Genomic DNA, 15,562 nt, shown 5'->3' with positions numbered 1-15,562 from the left:
AGCAGAGGACTGGTGCTGGCAGAGTCACATTGAGAAACAGAGACCATACATATAGCAGGCAATTAAAACACAGTAAATCAAAAACTTTTTCAGCAGTTCCTTCAAAAAAAAAAAAAAAAAAAAAAGGGAAATAAACAACTGCCCAACTACTTTGGGTTAAAACTTAAACTAGAAAAAAAGCTCTGTGTGACAGGAAGAAGGAAAAAAAAAAGCCTATACCTCAGACCCTGAAGGCATCAGTAAGAATCTTATTTTCAGCTGAATCACAAGTCATCTATCTTTGCTTTTATAAAAGAAAATATTTGAGTGGATTCCTTGGAGACTATGAGATTAAGGAAAGATTCCACAAAGTCGCCAATCGTAAAAGAAATGGAACTGAATGATGTTTTGTATAAACAGTGTTTTGGGATACATTCCAACAGATATGATGGGAAGGGAATTAGCTTTAAGAATACAAAGAGCAATCCGCTCTTTGCAACCTAATCCACAGTCTAAACCACATTATTTTCATCCAGTACAAGCTGGAGTGCTGACTTTCATGCTAAATCTATCCACAGGCTTTCACTCTGAACTGAGGTAAAAAAGAAGGGCAAAGATCATATTTGTTAAGAATATGACAAGCTTGTTACTTTAAGGGTGCAAACAGAACTAAGCAAATTATCTTAGTTATGATCACTATGTTAGGCCTATATCAAAACAAATACTATGTCCTGATATGTACAGAACTTTGCTTTCCCTCTAGATATTCATCACTGTAGACTAAGATTTCAAGTCATGTGAATCATGATGGTTACTGAGCCTCCAGTACTGAGTGAGGGAAATACATCAGACTTCAGCTGCATAAATTAAGAAGTCTCATAAATGAAAACACACAGATGATCTGTTTTTCTGTACTTTCTCTACATGAAAAGGCAGCTAGCCAGCTAAACAGTAATGCCTATAAACCATCCAAATAAAAGACTTGAACGTCAGGTGAGTGTCTATTTCAAGAATGCTCTGCAGGTCTCTGAAAGATCCTAGTTTCTGATATTTAGGACATCCCTCTTTCATAATAATAATAAAAAAAATAATTACTATACTTGTAACATACCCACCACAAAAGCTAATCTCTCTATTCCTCCTTATATCATTCCTTTCCATATTGGAAAAAATTGAGCAAATTCAGAAAAATATGAAAAGAATTATACAAATTATGGAAAATGATGCAAAAAAATATATAGGCTTTTCTAATAATCACTAGAGTTATTAAATAAAGATATTAGGCATACCTAACTTTCTACACAGTTGCAGTCTCAAGTTTTAGAACGGTAAGTTTCAGGAATGTGCGCGTGCATTTTTACTAAGGAAAGCATATAGACCAACGCCACAATTAAGTGAAAGGTTTCAGAATTCCAATAAAATACATGCAGTAAGAAAAAAAGTACACACAAAAATCAGTGCCAACTGTGGTACATTGCTCTTATTAACAAACACTCGATACACAAAACATAACCCTAACGTAGGAAAACACATACTGGTGTATTGCCACAACGCCAGTATTTTGGTTAGCACTGCTTTGGCTCACTCGCTGCCAGCGCAGACTCGCAGGCAAAGCCTTATGAAGGTTGTGCAGTTCTAAACAATCAGATGAGGTTACAAATATCATCTGAGAGGCAGTGCCTTTTGCCCCTACCCTCTCCACCTCTCAGCAGCTGCATTTTGCCAATGGCATGATTAACTCTGAATGGCAACAAAGCTGTAAGGAGCAATGCAAGTAAAAAAGCAAACTCCTGCAACTGATTAGCAGCAGTGGAGGCAGCAGCTGAGAGGAAACAGCCATCAGGGACCGCCCCTTTTAACAGCTCACCAGAATACTCAACACAAGCCAACTACACAAGGAATCTCCCTTTTGCATTGTCTTCTGTAGAATGATAAAATTTCCAAATGGTTTCTATATTTTACCAAAAATAATCTATTTTAGCCTAGTTCACTACAGGTAAAATACACTGTATTTCTGGTGAATGAGCAATAAGTTGTTGCTATTCTGTAACTTGATCTATTTTAAGAGTTGCTCAGACTGTTTTGTGAGATTAATCTGTTTTAGGGACTACTGCAGAAATGGTGTACTCCACCATTGATCCTTCCTGAAACACTGGTGTGAAATGACATTGAGCTGCTGAGCCAAATTCTAAAATATATTCATGTTTAAAACATACTAAAAAAGAACAAAATCCAAGCAGCTTTTAATGGGAGTCTCCAAAACGGGAAGTGATGTATCTCAGAACATCAGCAAGTAAAATTCTTGGTGAAAACCACAAAAATTTAGGACTCCGAGTTAGACATGGCTTATGGCTAGTCATTCACATCCTGGAACCTATCAATTTTTATCCTCCTATATTCTTATAATAGGGAATGAATATAACATTGTAAGAATTTTACAGCTATGAATAAATTTTTGGGCTTAGCGAAATCAATGGGAGAGTTTGCTACTAACTCTAAAATAGAGTAAACCCAGAAATTTACCCAGAGTACCATGAGAATTCTTTCTTACTACCAAAGAGCCATTCCCTTGCTTGTTTTGTATATTGTTATCTAACAATTATTTTGTTCAGAGCTAAATAGTATATTGTTGCACATACTTTGCCTTGCAGTAGGACTATAAACAGAAAGTGGTACCAGGTGAAGTAGAAACATTGATTCAACATCCATGCCCCAAGCGCACAGTGCCATAACACACTGTAGGCAATCTCTTCAGTTCAGTACTTGAGCAGCAGTTAGGCTGGGCGACTCAGACGTCACACAGCAATGCAGCGCACCGTGCTGAATTACATGTAGCCAGAAAAGACCTATCACATGACTTGGTATACCAATTGCGTAATATGTTTAAATTGTTGCTTTCAGAACAAATTAGAAGTTACGGCACAGGTTATTCTGGGACTTTAACTTGTGAACTGATAGCAGGCCACATCATGGAACAACTTATTCTCTAGCCCAGGGACATAACAGCAAAGTAGATAAGCAAGTGATGATCTAATATTATATTCCAGATGCCAAAGAAAATACATTGGGATCAAGTCTGCTCTAAGGCTACCGTCATCATGTGCATGCAAACCCAACAGTAGCAGTATTCGAGGTATAGCAGTACTATGAAACACTAAGTTGTATGAGAAATGAAGTCCAGTACCTTAAACTGACCACTCTCTCTTACTGTTTTTTTGTTTATGTTTTTTTTTTTCCCCCGCCCTTTGATCTCTTGTGCCCCTGTTTCCCATTTGTAGTATTACCATTTTATTACTTTTGGAGAGAAGAATGTAAAAAAGAAGAGTATAAAAAAAAAAAATACACTGTTATTTGAGAAGCACTGGTAATGTGGATAAAAATGCCCTACCAAGTCTCTGAAAAGAAGCAATTGCAAAAGTTGTAGAGTGTGCTGTAAATAAAATACAGGAGTGTACAAAAAAACCTGGTACAACATACTAGTTTACATTAAGTGAATTCTGTCCACATACGCACCCAAAGAAGTCAATCAAGACTTTCAGTCTTATTGTTTTCTTATTGTTTTAATATAGTGGTATAAAGGTAGTATTCTCCCAGTTTTCTATATATGAAAGAAAACTGAAAACCTCAGTTCCTTTATGTGGAACTGTACTTCTTCCATACTAGTCATCTGAGGATTGAAATCCCCACTTCCACACTTCTTCTATTTCAGTTAACGGAGTTACTGATAATAATAGTAGGTAGATATCTTTCTGACTCAGAGTGAAGGACAGAAATTTTGCTTTTGGTTTGCCAAAACACTGCTGACTCTTTCCAAGCATCAACGTTCCTATGTTCTAATCCCGGTTTTGGAAGAACAATGCTGGCTCCTCTGCCAGCCATGGAGAGAAAAGCACCGGTACTACATTACGTGTATTTCCTCATGGCCTGATCCAACCAAAAGAGGGATTCTCATACTTCAAGGGAAGCTGGTGGTTAAGCACTTTCTTGGACAGAAGCTCTGGGTACAGGGAACAAACTAAGTTTGGGGACTACTTACTACCTGTAGGTGACAGCTTTCTCAATTTTATCCCATACCAAGGGGAGTTTTTAGGAGGGTTAAGCACAGCACACCATACTGCAGTAAAGAGTGCTACATAAACCCTTTTCTTCTTATAAATCCTTGAAATTTGTCATTAAGAGCCACGTAACAGTTTTCAAGGTTCTGCTTTTACCCTAGGCACTACAGGCATACAGCCATAGAAAGCCATTCTTCTCAAATAGACTATGAACATCAAATTATCAATGTAATAAGAAACATGCAAGTGAAGTTACTGGGCCCTTGCATAATAGTGCAGCAGCAGGATAAAGTCAATGCATTTCTAAGGCCCTTCTGAAGCTCTTCAGGTAACAGCAAATTCTTGTTTGTGCTATCTGACAGGGGATTTCATGGGGCACTTTCTTCCCTTGGTCCATACCAACACGCAAGATTCATGATATGATTCCACTTCTGTTATGGAGAAGACTGGTGGCATAGTACAGAACAGCCACTAATGTTAACACATGTACTTATGAACAGAAATGCAAGTCAGACTCACGAATGTCAGCCTGAGGTGGAACAGATAAGAAGGGCTTACTAATGCAACTATAAGATATTGGACAACCAAATTTAAGGATGTTCAAAAGAGTGTGTCAAGGCAGGAGAAGCATATATTTTGAAAATGCTATGCTGAACAGGTAAATTGGTGAAGTGGTATCAATTTCTGGGAACACATGAATCTGCTCCAGCCACTCTATTTCACTCCAAATAGAGAAGTGGATGGGGGGTATCCTTTTTCAGGAAACATTATTCAAAAATTATTCTCATGAAATGGGGGAGAGAGAAGGACAAGCATAGAGAAGCCTTTTAAATGTAGAGAACTAAATTTGGTCACAAAACACTAAGACAAGAAGTTTTGTGGGACGAGAAAGAGAGAAAGGTGAAGTGATTTTGCCTCAGTTTACCAGAAAAGATTTTTTTTGTTGTTGTTGTTACTTCAAGGCTCACCAGTGAGGCCATTTTCAAATAACCAAGGGCAACACACACACACACAAAAACAGTTCTTAGGTTTTCATTTGTTTAAAAAAACAAACAAACACAACAACAAAACAAAACCCAAACAACGAACATTTGCAAAATCAGCAAAGCACCAACCACAAGACATAGTATTTAGCTTTCAGGCTAGTTAAGAATTAGGGAAAAAACTATATTACTATTTTGATGAACACTGAATGGTTACTATGTAGTTTTACTTCTGATGTTAAAACGTAACAGCAGATGTAGAATTCCATAATGTAAGGCAAAAAAAAAAAAAAGTGGTTTGAATGCTGCTTGTAAGGATTAGCAATATAAAAACTATTTTTGTACTAATCTGAAGCACAATAGGCAGATTATATGCTGTAGCTCCTTTACAGAGGCTACTGATTTCTCAGGAGTTCTATTTAAGATAATTTCTACTCATTTTGATGCATTACTGTGTATGTTCTGAGTGTGTATATATATTGCATAGTCCAAGTAATTTTAATGTTTCACTCTTAGCACACAAAATACATTCCCTCGAATTTATTTCCGTCTCCCTCCAAATATATTGTGTTTTTTTTAACTTTACCCCCCAAATCTGTTGCTACTGATGGAAACAGGTCACATTTGCAGAAGGGCTGTGCTAACAATCTTGCTTTCTATGAAGACCAAAACTGCAAAAGCAATTCTAAATTTAGATAATAAAAAAACTATTCTGCACTTTAAATAGGTAAGAATGAGAACACTGCAAAATGCCAGACGAAATAAATAAATAACCTTAGTTTGTTAATTTCTCTCTTGTTTAATTAACACCTATAAATGACCTTTAGCATTGACAAGTCCAACTTCATCCAGAAAGCCAAGGTTTAAGAATATCTATCCAAATAGGATTGATTACTGATTACAGCATTGTGAGGAGCACAATCCAATCTGATTTTTTTTTTTTTTTTTTAAAGGCTGGAACTGCATTCTTGAGTAAGCTGATGTGACTGCCAATGAGGTAAAATGCAGAGAGTCATTACACTATAATAATGTTGATGATACCATTTCTACATTTATCAAAAGCACAGAATACATATCATTTTAGACTGACATTCAACCTTGTCAGAAATAATTTTTCTTTATATTGTTTGGAATTAAAAACACATTGAATTGATCCATTAAGAAAATTTTCTTCTCTCTTATCTTTGTGTTTTTCAGACTGTGTCTGCATCCTTAGGCAATGAAACAATTTTTATAATTGTAATAAAACCACAAAGTGTTGACTTTAAGTTAAAAAAAATGTTGCTTGAATGACTAAATACTTCAGCACACAATAAATCCTGATAAGTTTAACATACAGATAAACCACATGCTTGAACAGGTACATATATTTCAGTTTTTCATATGTAAGTTTGCTTAAACTTATTTCAGTTTTTGTCTTCTGCTCAGTGTTTATAGAGAAGGTCTGCATCTCTAAAATTTAATATTGGTTTAGTCAAAAAGCATCTACCCTTAAGCAGGAAAACTAAAAATCTGCCATTAGAACAACAGTTTATAGTCGTAAGTACAGCAGTAATGTTATATTCCAGCAAGAAATACAACTGAAGCATCTATCCGTATTTCAATGAAGACAGGAACGATAAAAGAGTCAAGCTGATGTATTTCTTGCTTATTTCTGGACATAGAAGTTTCAGTTCGGCAATGTAAACTGAGAATCATAGAGCTCAGTGTTTGTTTTCTCCCAAAGCCAGAAGACATTAACATCACTGAACTATATTCCCAACGAGAGCATATCAACACATTCTACAGGAAAATCTCTAGAATATTATTTTTATTTGTTTTCAAAGAGCAGCAGAGAGAGACAATCTGCCATTTAAAACCAGTTCCACATAGTATTTGGAACAATTCGTCTCTAAAGCAGAAGAGGGGGCAGACTTATTTCCTTTCGAGTTTGCAGCAGTATCACAACTGATCAATTTAATTTCAATTTTGTTTCAGCAACAGTTAGGTGCAGACTTTTTTTTTTTTTAATGTTCAAATCTTTACTCTCGCAACTGTAATATATCTTTTAATCTCAAAGACTATTTTAGACTCCTTTTCCCCTCCTTTTGGCTCTTAATGCTACATACCCTATCCAACATGTAATCGTTATTGTCAAGCTTGAGAAAACACAGGAAGATTCCCCCTCCCAAATACACAGAGGAGGAATGAACTGACTAGTGCTTGTCTAGCTGCTGCAAGGCTAACTAGCACAGAATATCACCTACAGGCACTAAGTGTCTTATCTTACAGAAGTATGCAAAACAATCTTGCCCCATGGTAGAAGATACAGAGACAGTAGGATCCTAACTCCACAGAAAGGTAGAGTTAAAACTACATGTTAAAAAATGTTGACAACTATTTTTTACGCTGAATTTCTGCATTTTACTGCTTTTACTCATCTGTGATAGCCTTAAGTGTTTTTGTTTTCAGTTCCCAAATACATCCTTACTGGTCACGTTACTTGTTGGCTACTGCTTTAAATGATGATGTTCAGTCCATAGAGAGAAAAACCCCACGCCAATATTACTGTTGAAGAATTGGTACACACAAGACTCATTTACACATTTACAGAATAATTTGAAAGACAGCTGACACACAGTTGATGCAGCTGATGTAGAAAATAGGCTCTAGAGAAAGTCCTCCCCTGCTCAGTATAAGATTAATTTTTAAATTTTTGAAATATTCTATAGAGCAACTACCAAAGCAGAGACATTTAAAGCAGGTAATTTTACATATACTATATTAGGCCTTATTCTTCACATTTAGTAGATTCCTATCAGCTAACTATGGTACAAAGAACTAAGCACCTCCAAGGAACAAATGAATATACGTATTTAGAATACTGAACATTTTAATAGGTCAATGACTACTTGAAAGGCCTTCGGACAACTAATGAGTACAGGTCAGTTATACAAGCATCACCTGTTTTACCAGTGTCAGATAACATACTACTTAAAAGCATGATTTCTGATTAGAATAGACTATTTCCATTGGAAGGGACCTACAAGAACTATCGAGTCCAACTGCCTGACCACTTCAGGGCTCACCAAAAGTTAAAGCATGTTATTAAGGGTGTCGTCCAAATGCCTCAAACACTGACAGGCTTGGGGCATTGACCATCGCTCTAGGAAGCCTGTTCCAGGGTTTAACCACCCTCTTGGTGAAGAAGTGCTTCCTCATGTCCAGTCTAAACCTCCCCTGAATTGTTCCTAAGCTAATTATTTTAGATAGTGTTCATACACTGGTAGCGCAATATATGCCAGATAATATTATTAGGATTTGGCTCTGAGCCCATTACATGTGCATGTGTACACTTCGTATCTTCCTTCTTAGTGCTTCATGAAAATTCTAAGTTTATTTAGGTTCCCGCTGCAGATGAAAACACAACAATTGTAGCAGCTGTAATATTAAAGTATTATGCAAGCAAAGGTGGCACATGTATTGTCATAACAGTAAAAACCATGCTGCATCTTGTCAACATGCTGCTGGATCTCTTTTGTAGGTTTATCTGCTACTTAATCTTTTGCTTATGAAAATTTGGAGCAACTATTTTAGTCATTTTGAAAACCTCAGGCAAATTTTAAACACAAATCCTTTTACTCTTTATCATAGTTTTCTGTTTGAAATATTAATGCAAAAAAAAAAATTTTAACAAACATCTACTAAAAATCTAATACACCTCCAGAATCTGTTGAATGTGGGTAAAGCATATTACGTTTATGCATACTTCCCTATCATTTACTATATTAAATAATGTCATTTTAAACACCTGTGAGAATTATTTATTAGTCAGACATTGTTCAGAATTCTTAGAGAAAGATTCTGTTACTAAAGGGCTCATCTTTGTATCAGATAGAATAGAAAATAATTACGCACCATAAACATTCTGGTTCCATTTTACTCTATTATTTTAAAACTTATGTTACAAAGATTGTAATAATAGAAGGCCATCTTAATCCACGTAATGGTACACATCACCTGTCTCTGTCAATGAGACATTTAAAAGCATCTCTTTATTAGAAACACAAATCAATACACTCAGGGGACTGCAATAACTGCTTCAAGCAATTTGTATTATTTCATTCTTGCTGTTCCTGCTCAGAGCAACTTATTATGACTGGCGCGAAAATGGCAACCTGTCACAATTGATTTTTTTCTAAACCTCTTGCAAAAATTTTTTCCTTTCTTAATATAATTAAGTATCTTCTTCTTACTAAACACAGGTCTAGGTTGTAAGATACAGCCTACAACTGAAGTTCCATTTCTTCATAATTGAGGGCCCTCCCCAACTCACATTAGAAACATTACCGATGAAATGAAGACCTATTTGCTTCGTTTTGAACTGAAAGAAACTTGTACAGAGGGAAGCACTCAAGCTTCTGGGATCTTGTCAACAGACAAATCTCTTGACAATGTTTTCATTGCTTACAAAAATCCCTGGAAGAGCACTCTGGGTACTGACTGGAACCTCAGTTATCTCGCTCTACTTCCTCTGGGAGCCCAAAAAAGTTTTAGTCGTCTGTTATAAACACTCCTTAAAACTACTGCGTAACTTTGGCCAAATACTTTACAGTAATATAATCTGAGAGAAGTGAAGTGGGAATTAATATTTAGCTGTAAGATAGAAGTATAAAAGTCTGAAGATGCGCCTTTATGCTTGGAAGACAAACGTTTCCATTAGTACCTGTAACACTCCTAGCTAAAGGAAGAATTATTTTACTTCTGAAATGAGACAGAGGCAGAATTCACTTCTCATACCAAAGTTCAAGTCAGTCTAGCACACAAGAAATACATGAGTAAGAGCTCATGGTTTTAGGTACCTCTGTTTTTAAGTTTTATGAAAACAAAAGTAGGAAATCCCACAGCAAGGCTAACTTACCTTATTTTTTGGATTGGATGTGTTCATTACACTTCGAGTTTCCTTGCCTGTGTAAATGACAACACCAATTACAGTTCCTGTAAAACAAACAAAACAAAAAGTAAAACAGAGGTGTCAAGTAGTTAAGAGAAAATTTGTCTGAATTAAAACTTGCAGTAATTTACAGTCCCTCAAACAAATCAATTGTATGAAAAAGCTCAAACATTTATGCAATGTACGTAGTATTGTGAATGTTGTTTTTCAGAATTGACTATCATGTATCATTATAACTTCTTTAATTAACATCCATAAAAATGACAACATGTTTTCCTTCTTTTTAATGGAAACAATACCTTCAATGTTACTGGTTAAAAACTTACATTTGAACTTAAAATTGTCTCCAACTGTTTTCAGAAGTTAACACACAGCATAAATAACTGCCCTTCACAAGGAATACAAAAATGAGTACAATGGTGCTGAACACATCAGACACAAATTGCCTGCTAGCTCCGTCATCTATAATGATGTAAAATCTAGTTCACCCAATTAATTACTTTGATAGAATCTCATAGAAAAATATTGTCCTGTTCATTAACTTATAAAAATGATTCCGCAGTTCCAATTATCTTTTAGTCAATATTTAGTGGATGGTATAGGAAAACTTGGCTTCAGCATCACTAAATAAATTTTCACATTAAATAAAAATTTAGGGTTTTTTTAGTATGCCACTATCACACTTTCTAGCACAGAACATAATCCTTATTTCTATTACTTTTTCAAGTGACCTGAAATGGCTTTATGGCAGTACAACCAATAGTGTGATATTTTTTGTTGTCTTTATAGCATAAAGAAATAATTAACCTAACTTGTCAGAAACACCCTGCTCAGAAAACTTTAAAAAATGTAGAAGTATTACACATTTGTCCAACATTAAGTAACTTTATTTGTCTTTGGCAATCAGGACCATGTGCAAGATCTGCTGTCACCACTCTTGCAGTGTAACAGGTCGTAAAAAAAATTGAAGGAACACACACAAAAAAAAGATGACAGTTAAAGATGTTGGCATTAAAGAAAGGAAATTTCATTTACTCAAAAATGAGAATGCAAGTGAAAACTTTGAATCCACATACAAAACATCAGTGATTATACATTACATCCTCTGGACAATTAAAAATTACTTTTTCTATTATTTTTCTCTCCATACTACAGCTTTTTCTTAAGGCTTCCCTTGACAGAACATTTTGCCCAAAGCTAGTTTGCCTCTGCTGACAGTTCCACATGCAAATCTGTGCATTAGTATATAGGTAACATGTCCCTGACACACCCCAAAATTCCTCCTGACTTTTGTAAAAGAATAGCCATTGATCTGTAATTTCTGAAATCTTTCTACTGGTCTCCAACCAATGCCCATATCCCTTTGCGCCACTTTATTTTGGGGTGATCCTCTGCGCTGACCTCTGTCCAATGGCCAGAACACACTGGACGATATCTTGTAGGGAATCCCCTCCCCAACAATCTCTGCCTTTGCAGCTCCTTAGTTCAGTAGAAGATGGGGAGGACTTCTCCATTCCAGCTGGCACCTTTCCATTAAGTTTCACCTGGCTAGGCTGCTGCAGCTCAGGAAAACAAGCTGTCCTATTTGTCTTGTATTTTGCTCCTTGAAAAGCTGGTTTCAAAGGTGAAAGTCAGATAAAAGCCATTTTGACTACTGAATTTTGATCATAATTTTAGCTAAATCTGAGCTGCTACTTCTACTGAGGCATTGATCCTTGATTTTAAACTTTTGGGGCTGTCAGATACTAGCACAGTATCACTGGTAAATCTAGGGTTCCTTAGACCTGAATTACATCAGTGTAGGGAACTCCAAGCCTAACTTAAGTGTTGTCCCACAGTGGTTGCACCAGGGACAGTTCCGGTGTTCTGGAGAGGTTTTTTTACCCACTATCCTCAGCAAATCTAAGCTTAATACCAGCTGTGAAGAAAGATGCATACTTGGCACTGAACTCCATGCTGGCCCACACCAGAAAGAACTGAATCCAATTTGAGGTTCCTGGAAGCATAACTGTACTACAAGCCTGGGCTTACTAAAAGCAATGACTCAAGTATTTTTCTGTATGGGCCTCTATGCAAACTGGCTCTCATGTAAACTGGGCAATCACTGATTTGTAACAGCAGAGCGGTTAATGAAGAAGAGATAAGTTACAGGAGATACCACTAGAATGAACATGTGGGCCTGGAAAAGAGAGAAAAGAGGACTTGTGCAGAATTAATACACACAAATAGTCAGACATATTCCAAATCCAATGTGTGATCATAGTAACTTTTGGTGTCTCCCAAGCACTATGTGAACCATAGAAAAACAAAAGAGTGCTCAAATTAATTAAAATCGTGTGTAGGACTTGGCACTAAATAGTGCTTTTTACAGCTGTGCAGTTATACAAATTGTTCTGATTTTATCTAAAATGACTTTGCAAGACTGACACCTGCCAAAATGATCACAAAATTACATTAATACAAATCTCCTCTTAACAGATATCTCAGCAGGTCTCTCAGAAAACTGCATTATCTTGTTCAAAGTTTGAACCACACTGATCATTACAGTAACTGGACAGCAAAGAGTTAAAGTCCATACTGTAGTGGACCTTTTGAGGCTTTTTAAAATGTAACTGCTGACTTTCGTCTCTCCTTTTCCAAAAGGAAATCTACCAAAGCTTTCAACAAACACAAACACTGCAGTCAGTGACATCACAAACACAAATTATCTGAAAAATAAGTAATTTAATTAAAGATAACCTAAGAGATTTTCTCAATACTTAGTGGTTTAAATTATTTGGTTATATTTAAAGTTGTTTCTTCAGTGGTAGCAGTTTTTCAAGTTTTCACTAACCAAAACTTCCTTTCCTTCAGGCACTATTATTAATTCCACAGCAATAACATAGATATTAAGAATGGCACATAGACCCCGTACCTTGCTGCTACCTTTTTGAAACTCACTGGGATGTTGCCTGCAAGTGGAAAAAGTCAGAATATTTTTTCCCCTCTCACTTATTAAAGAATAACAAAAGGATAGCCACATACTTTGGACTTGAGAGAGGGGCTTTTGATTTCCACTCCTGCCAGAGGCTTCCAGTGTGATCCTGGCAAATCAGTCTTTTTACTTTCTGTGGTTAGGATAAACATCATGCACAGAGTCACCAGATCTCTGTCAGGGCTTTACAGCAAGGAGCAGAAAGCACTTCAGATTTGGTAGCAGTAGGAATCTCCATTTAGATATCTAAACTATCAATTCTGAGACTAGAACATCTAGGTATATAATATATATTAGGTGTGACAAAATGGTGATTTTTTTTTTTTTTTCCCATTTAGCTTACTGTTATTCTAAGGGGTAAGGAGACATACTGAAACCAAGGAAATTAAACACCTTCCAAATGTACAAATTTGAGGAATCTCACTCTCCTGAACTTCATTTGTTGATATAAAAAGGCTGTGGAATAGTTTATTCTTGAGTTGTTTGATACTACATGATTTTGTTGAACCAATTTTTTGGTTCCCAAAATTCAAAAAGAAAATAAAAATTCTCTTAAATTATAGCAAGTATTTGTTCTTGTCACTTGCAGTGTTCTAGCAATAGGCTTTTTTTTTTTCTGTAGAATCCATTATTGTAGTATCCTGATATTTTCATGAGCTTTGGTAATCTGCATTCAACATGTAGTTGATAAGATTCCTTGAAACCTTTATACACTTACATCTACTGTTACTGATCTGCAAGATGATTGATTTGTGGTCTCTCTCCTCTAGAACTGTCAGGACATCAGCAACCAGAGCTCAAGTTTTCTGAGGTATTCCCCACATAATTCCCCAAACGCTTTTCCTAGTCTGACCTTGACCTGCTATATCACCTTGACAAATAGCAACAGCATGTGTCTTGGAGATAGTGGGCTCTCCTAGCTCCCCTAGCTGATGCAACGTGTTTTATGTAATATGTCAAAGGGAATATCAGGAAATTCAGCATATATTTAATTACTGGAAGGAGGAAAATGGGAAGCAGAACCCCCTCGCCCAACAATTGTCCTGTATGTCCTATGCAAAACCTTTTTTAAAATAAAATAAGGCTTTGTATCTGCAACTCAGCTACATATTCTTTTCCTGGGCATCAGTGATGTAGCTCCCTGTCTCCCCCCCTGAGACTGACAGCATCAGTCAGTAATAGGTCAAGATAACAGTACAGATTGACCTAAAATGCTTTGTAACAACCTCCAAGGGGTTGGCAAGGGCATAACATAGTCCCAAGAGCAATGGTTCACACATTTGCTTGGCTTAGTAACAGATGATGTCCGGGCTGCTTTAAGAGCACTGGAGGAAGCAGCCTTCCAAGCTAGGATGCCTTAAAGACTGCCATACTGAAGAGTCTTGAGGTAAATGAAGAGATGTACAGGCAATGTTGCAGGGCAGAACTCTACCCCCTACCATCTGGGCACAAACCCACTTTCTTGAATCAAAGCAGCAAAGTAATAGAATATTAGGCTTGCACATAGACGTTGTATACTTTGGGGTGAAAAACACCTGCATGTAACAGAACTGTGAGCCTAGACAGTAAGGAGACTGAAGTAAGATACAAGTGTGGTTGAGGTGAGGTAGCTATCTACAGCATAGAAAAACAGTAGACTTTCACATGCTATGGGCTGTTTATTCTTCTGTTTTTATGGAATCTGAGTGGCACTTGTCTGTAGAGGTTGTGTACAAGCATAATCTTCCACTAAATTTTTCAGATATAATCAAGAACTGTGACAGCCCATGGTAGGGGAATGTATGTAGACAGTTTATATGTGTTTATAATGCAGTCAGACAGTGAAAAGTGTTTTTATTAACAAGATTTTAAGTTGTCACAAATCTTAGAAATTCAATTATGAAGCCTAATTTAAAAAAAACACTATTAAAAAATCAAAATTAATTAGCTTAGCATCAAGTATCCTAACTTAGCTACGTACATTCAACTTGGAAGTGAGATGAAAACAACTGAATGACACATCAGTTATCAACCAAATCTCAAACATCTTAATTTTAACAATCCGCTAATTGTTTTGCTTTATGGTCTTCATGACTATAAGTGCACCTATAGTACCTTATAAATCCCTTATTAGATAAGAACAGACCGAAGGCAATAATTTCCTGCTCTTCGTTAAAGGCCTAATCCTGTTAAATGCTAAAATTACCTCCACAGAGGTGCTGAGCAATTCTTGAAATCTGGATTTATGATGCCATACAGAACAAATATCCAAATAGAAATCTTATATGCTTGATAACTGCATTACTTACAGGAGAGGAGCACATTATCACAATATTAAATTGTAGTTAATACACGAGATGATGTAGGTGAAATTAATGATATGCCAAAGTTTAGATTAAGAAGATATAATTATATGTCACAACATCAAGGAAATTATTTCTCTTTGCTACCTTAATACAACCAACTTCTGTATGCACATAGTGACACCATTTTTAAGTACTTGATCATGTTATTTTTCCCTTCAGAAGGGGCTGCTGTCTTGAAGAGCCATTCAGTGTTTTTACTTTGTATCATTCAGCGAGTTGCCCTGAGTCTCGCTTAGAGTCTTACTCCACTATTCAAAACCATGCTCCAACAAGAGAATTATCTTCTCCTGTGT

General features: G+C 36.2%; 1 protein-coding gene across 16 annotated transcripts in view; it reads right to left on the bottom strand.

The window, feature by feature from the left end:
* The window catches only part of ATP9B (ATPase phospholipid transporting 9B), a 175,229-nt gene that overhangs the window by 72,280 nt on the left and 87,387 nt on the right, over positions 1-15,562 (bottom strand). For all 16 annotated transcript variants that reach the window (XR_015706407.1, XR_015706409.1, XR_015706405.1 and 13 more), the window contains one exon: positions 9,918-9,994. Coding sequence is in view for 12 of the 16 variants with exons in the window: in XM_087765007.1 (XP_087621133.1) it covers positions 9,918-9,994 (77 nt within the window). In the remaining 4 variants the exon portion in view is untranslated. The remainder of the gene's footprint in view (positions 1-9,917; positions 9,995-15,562) is intronic.

This window comes from Nipponia nippon, unplaced genomic scaffold, assembly GCF_047370975.1.
Source record: "Nipponia nippon isolate SJK-2023a ecotype South Korea unplaced genomic scaffold, ASM4737097v1 scaffold_1, whole genome shotgun sequence".
Lineage (NCBI taxonomy): Eukaryota > Metazoa > Chordata > Aves > Pelecaniformes > Threskiornithidae > Nipponia > Nipponia nippon.
Note: the sequence above shows the minus strand (reverse complement) of the source record. Positions and strands in the feature narration are given on the sequence as shown.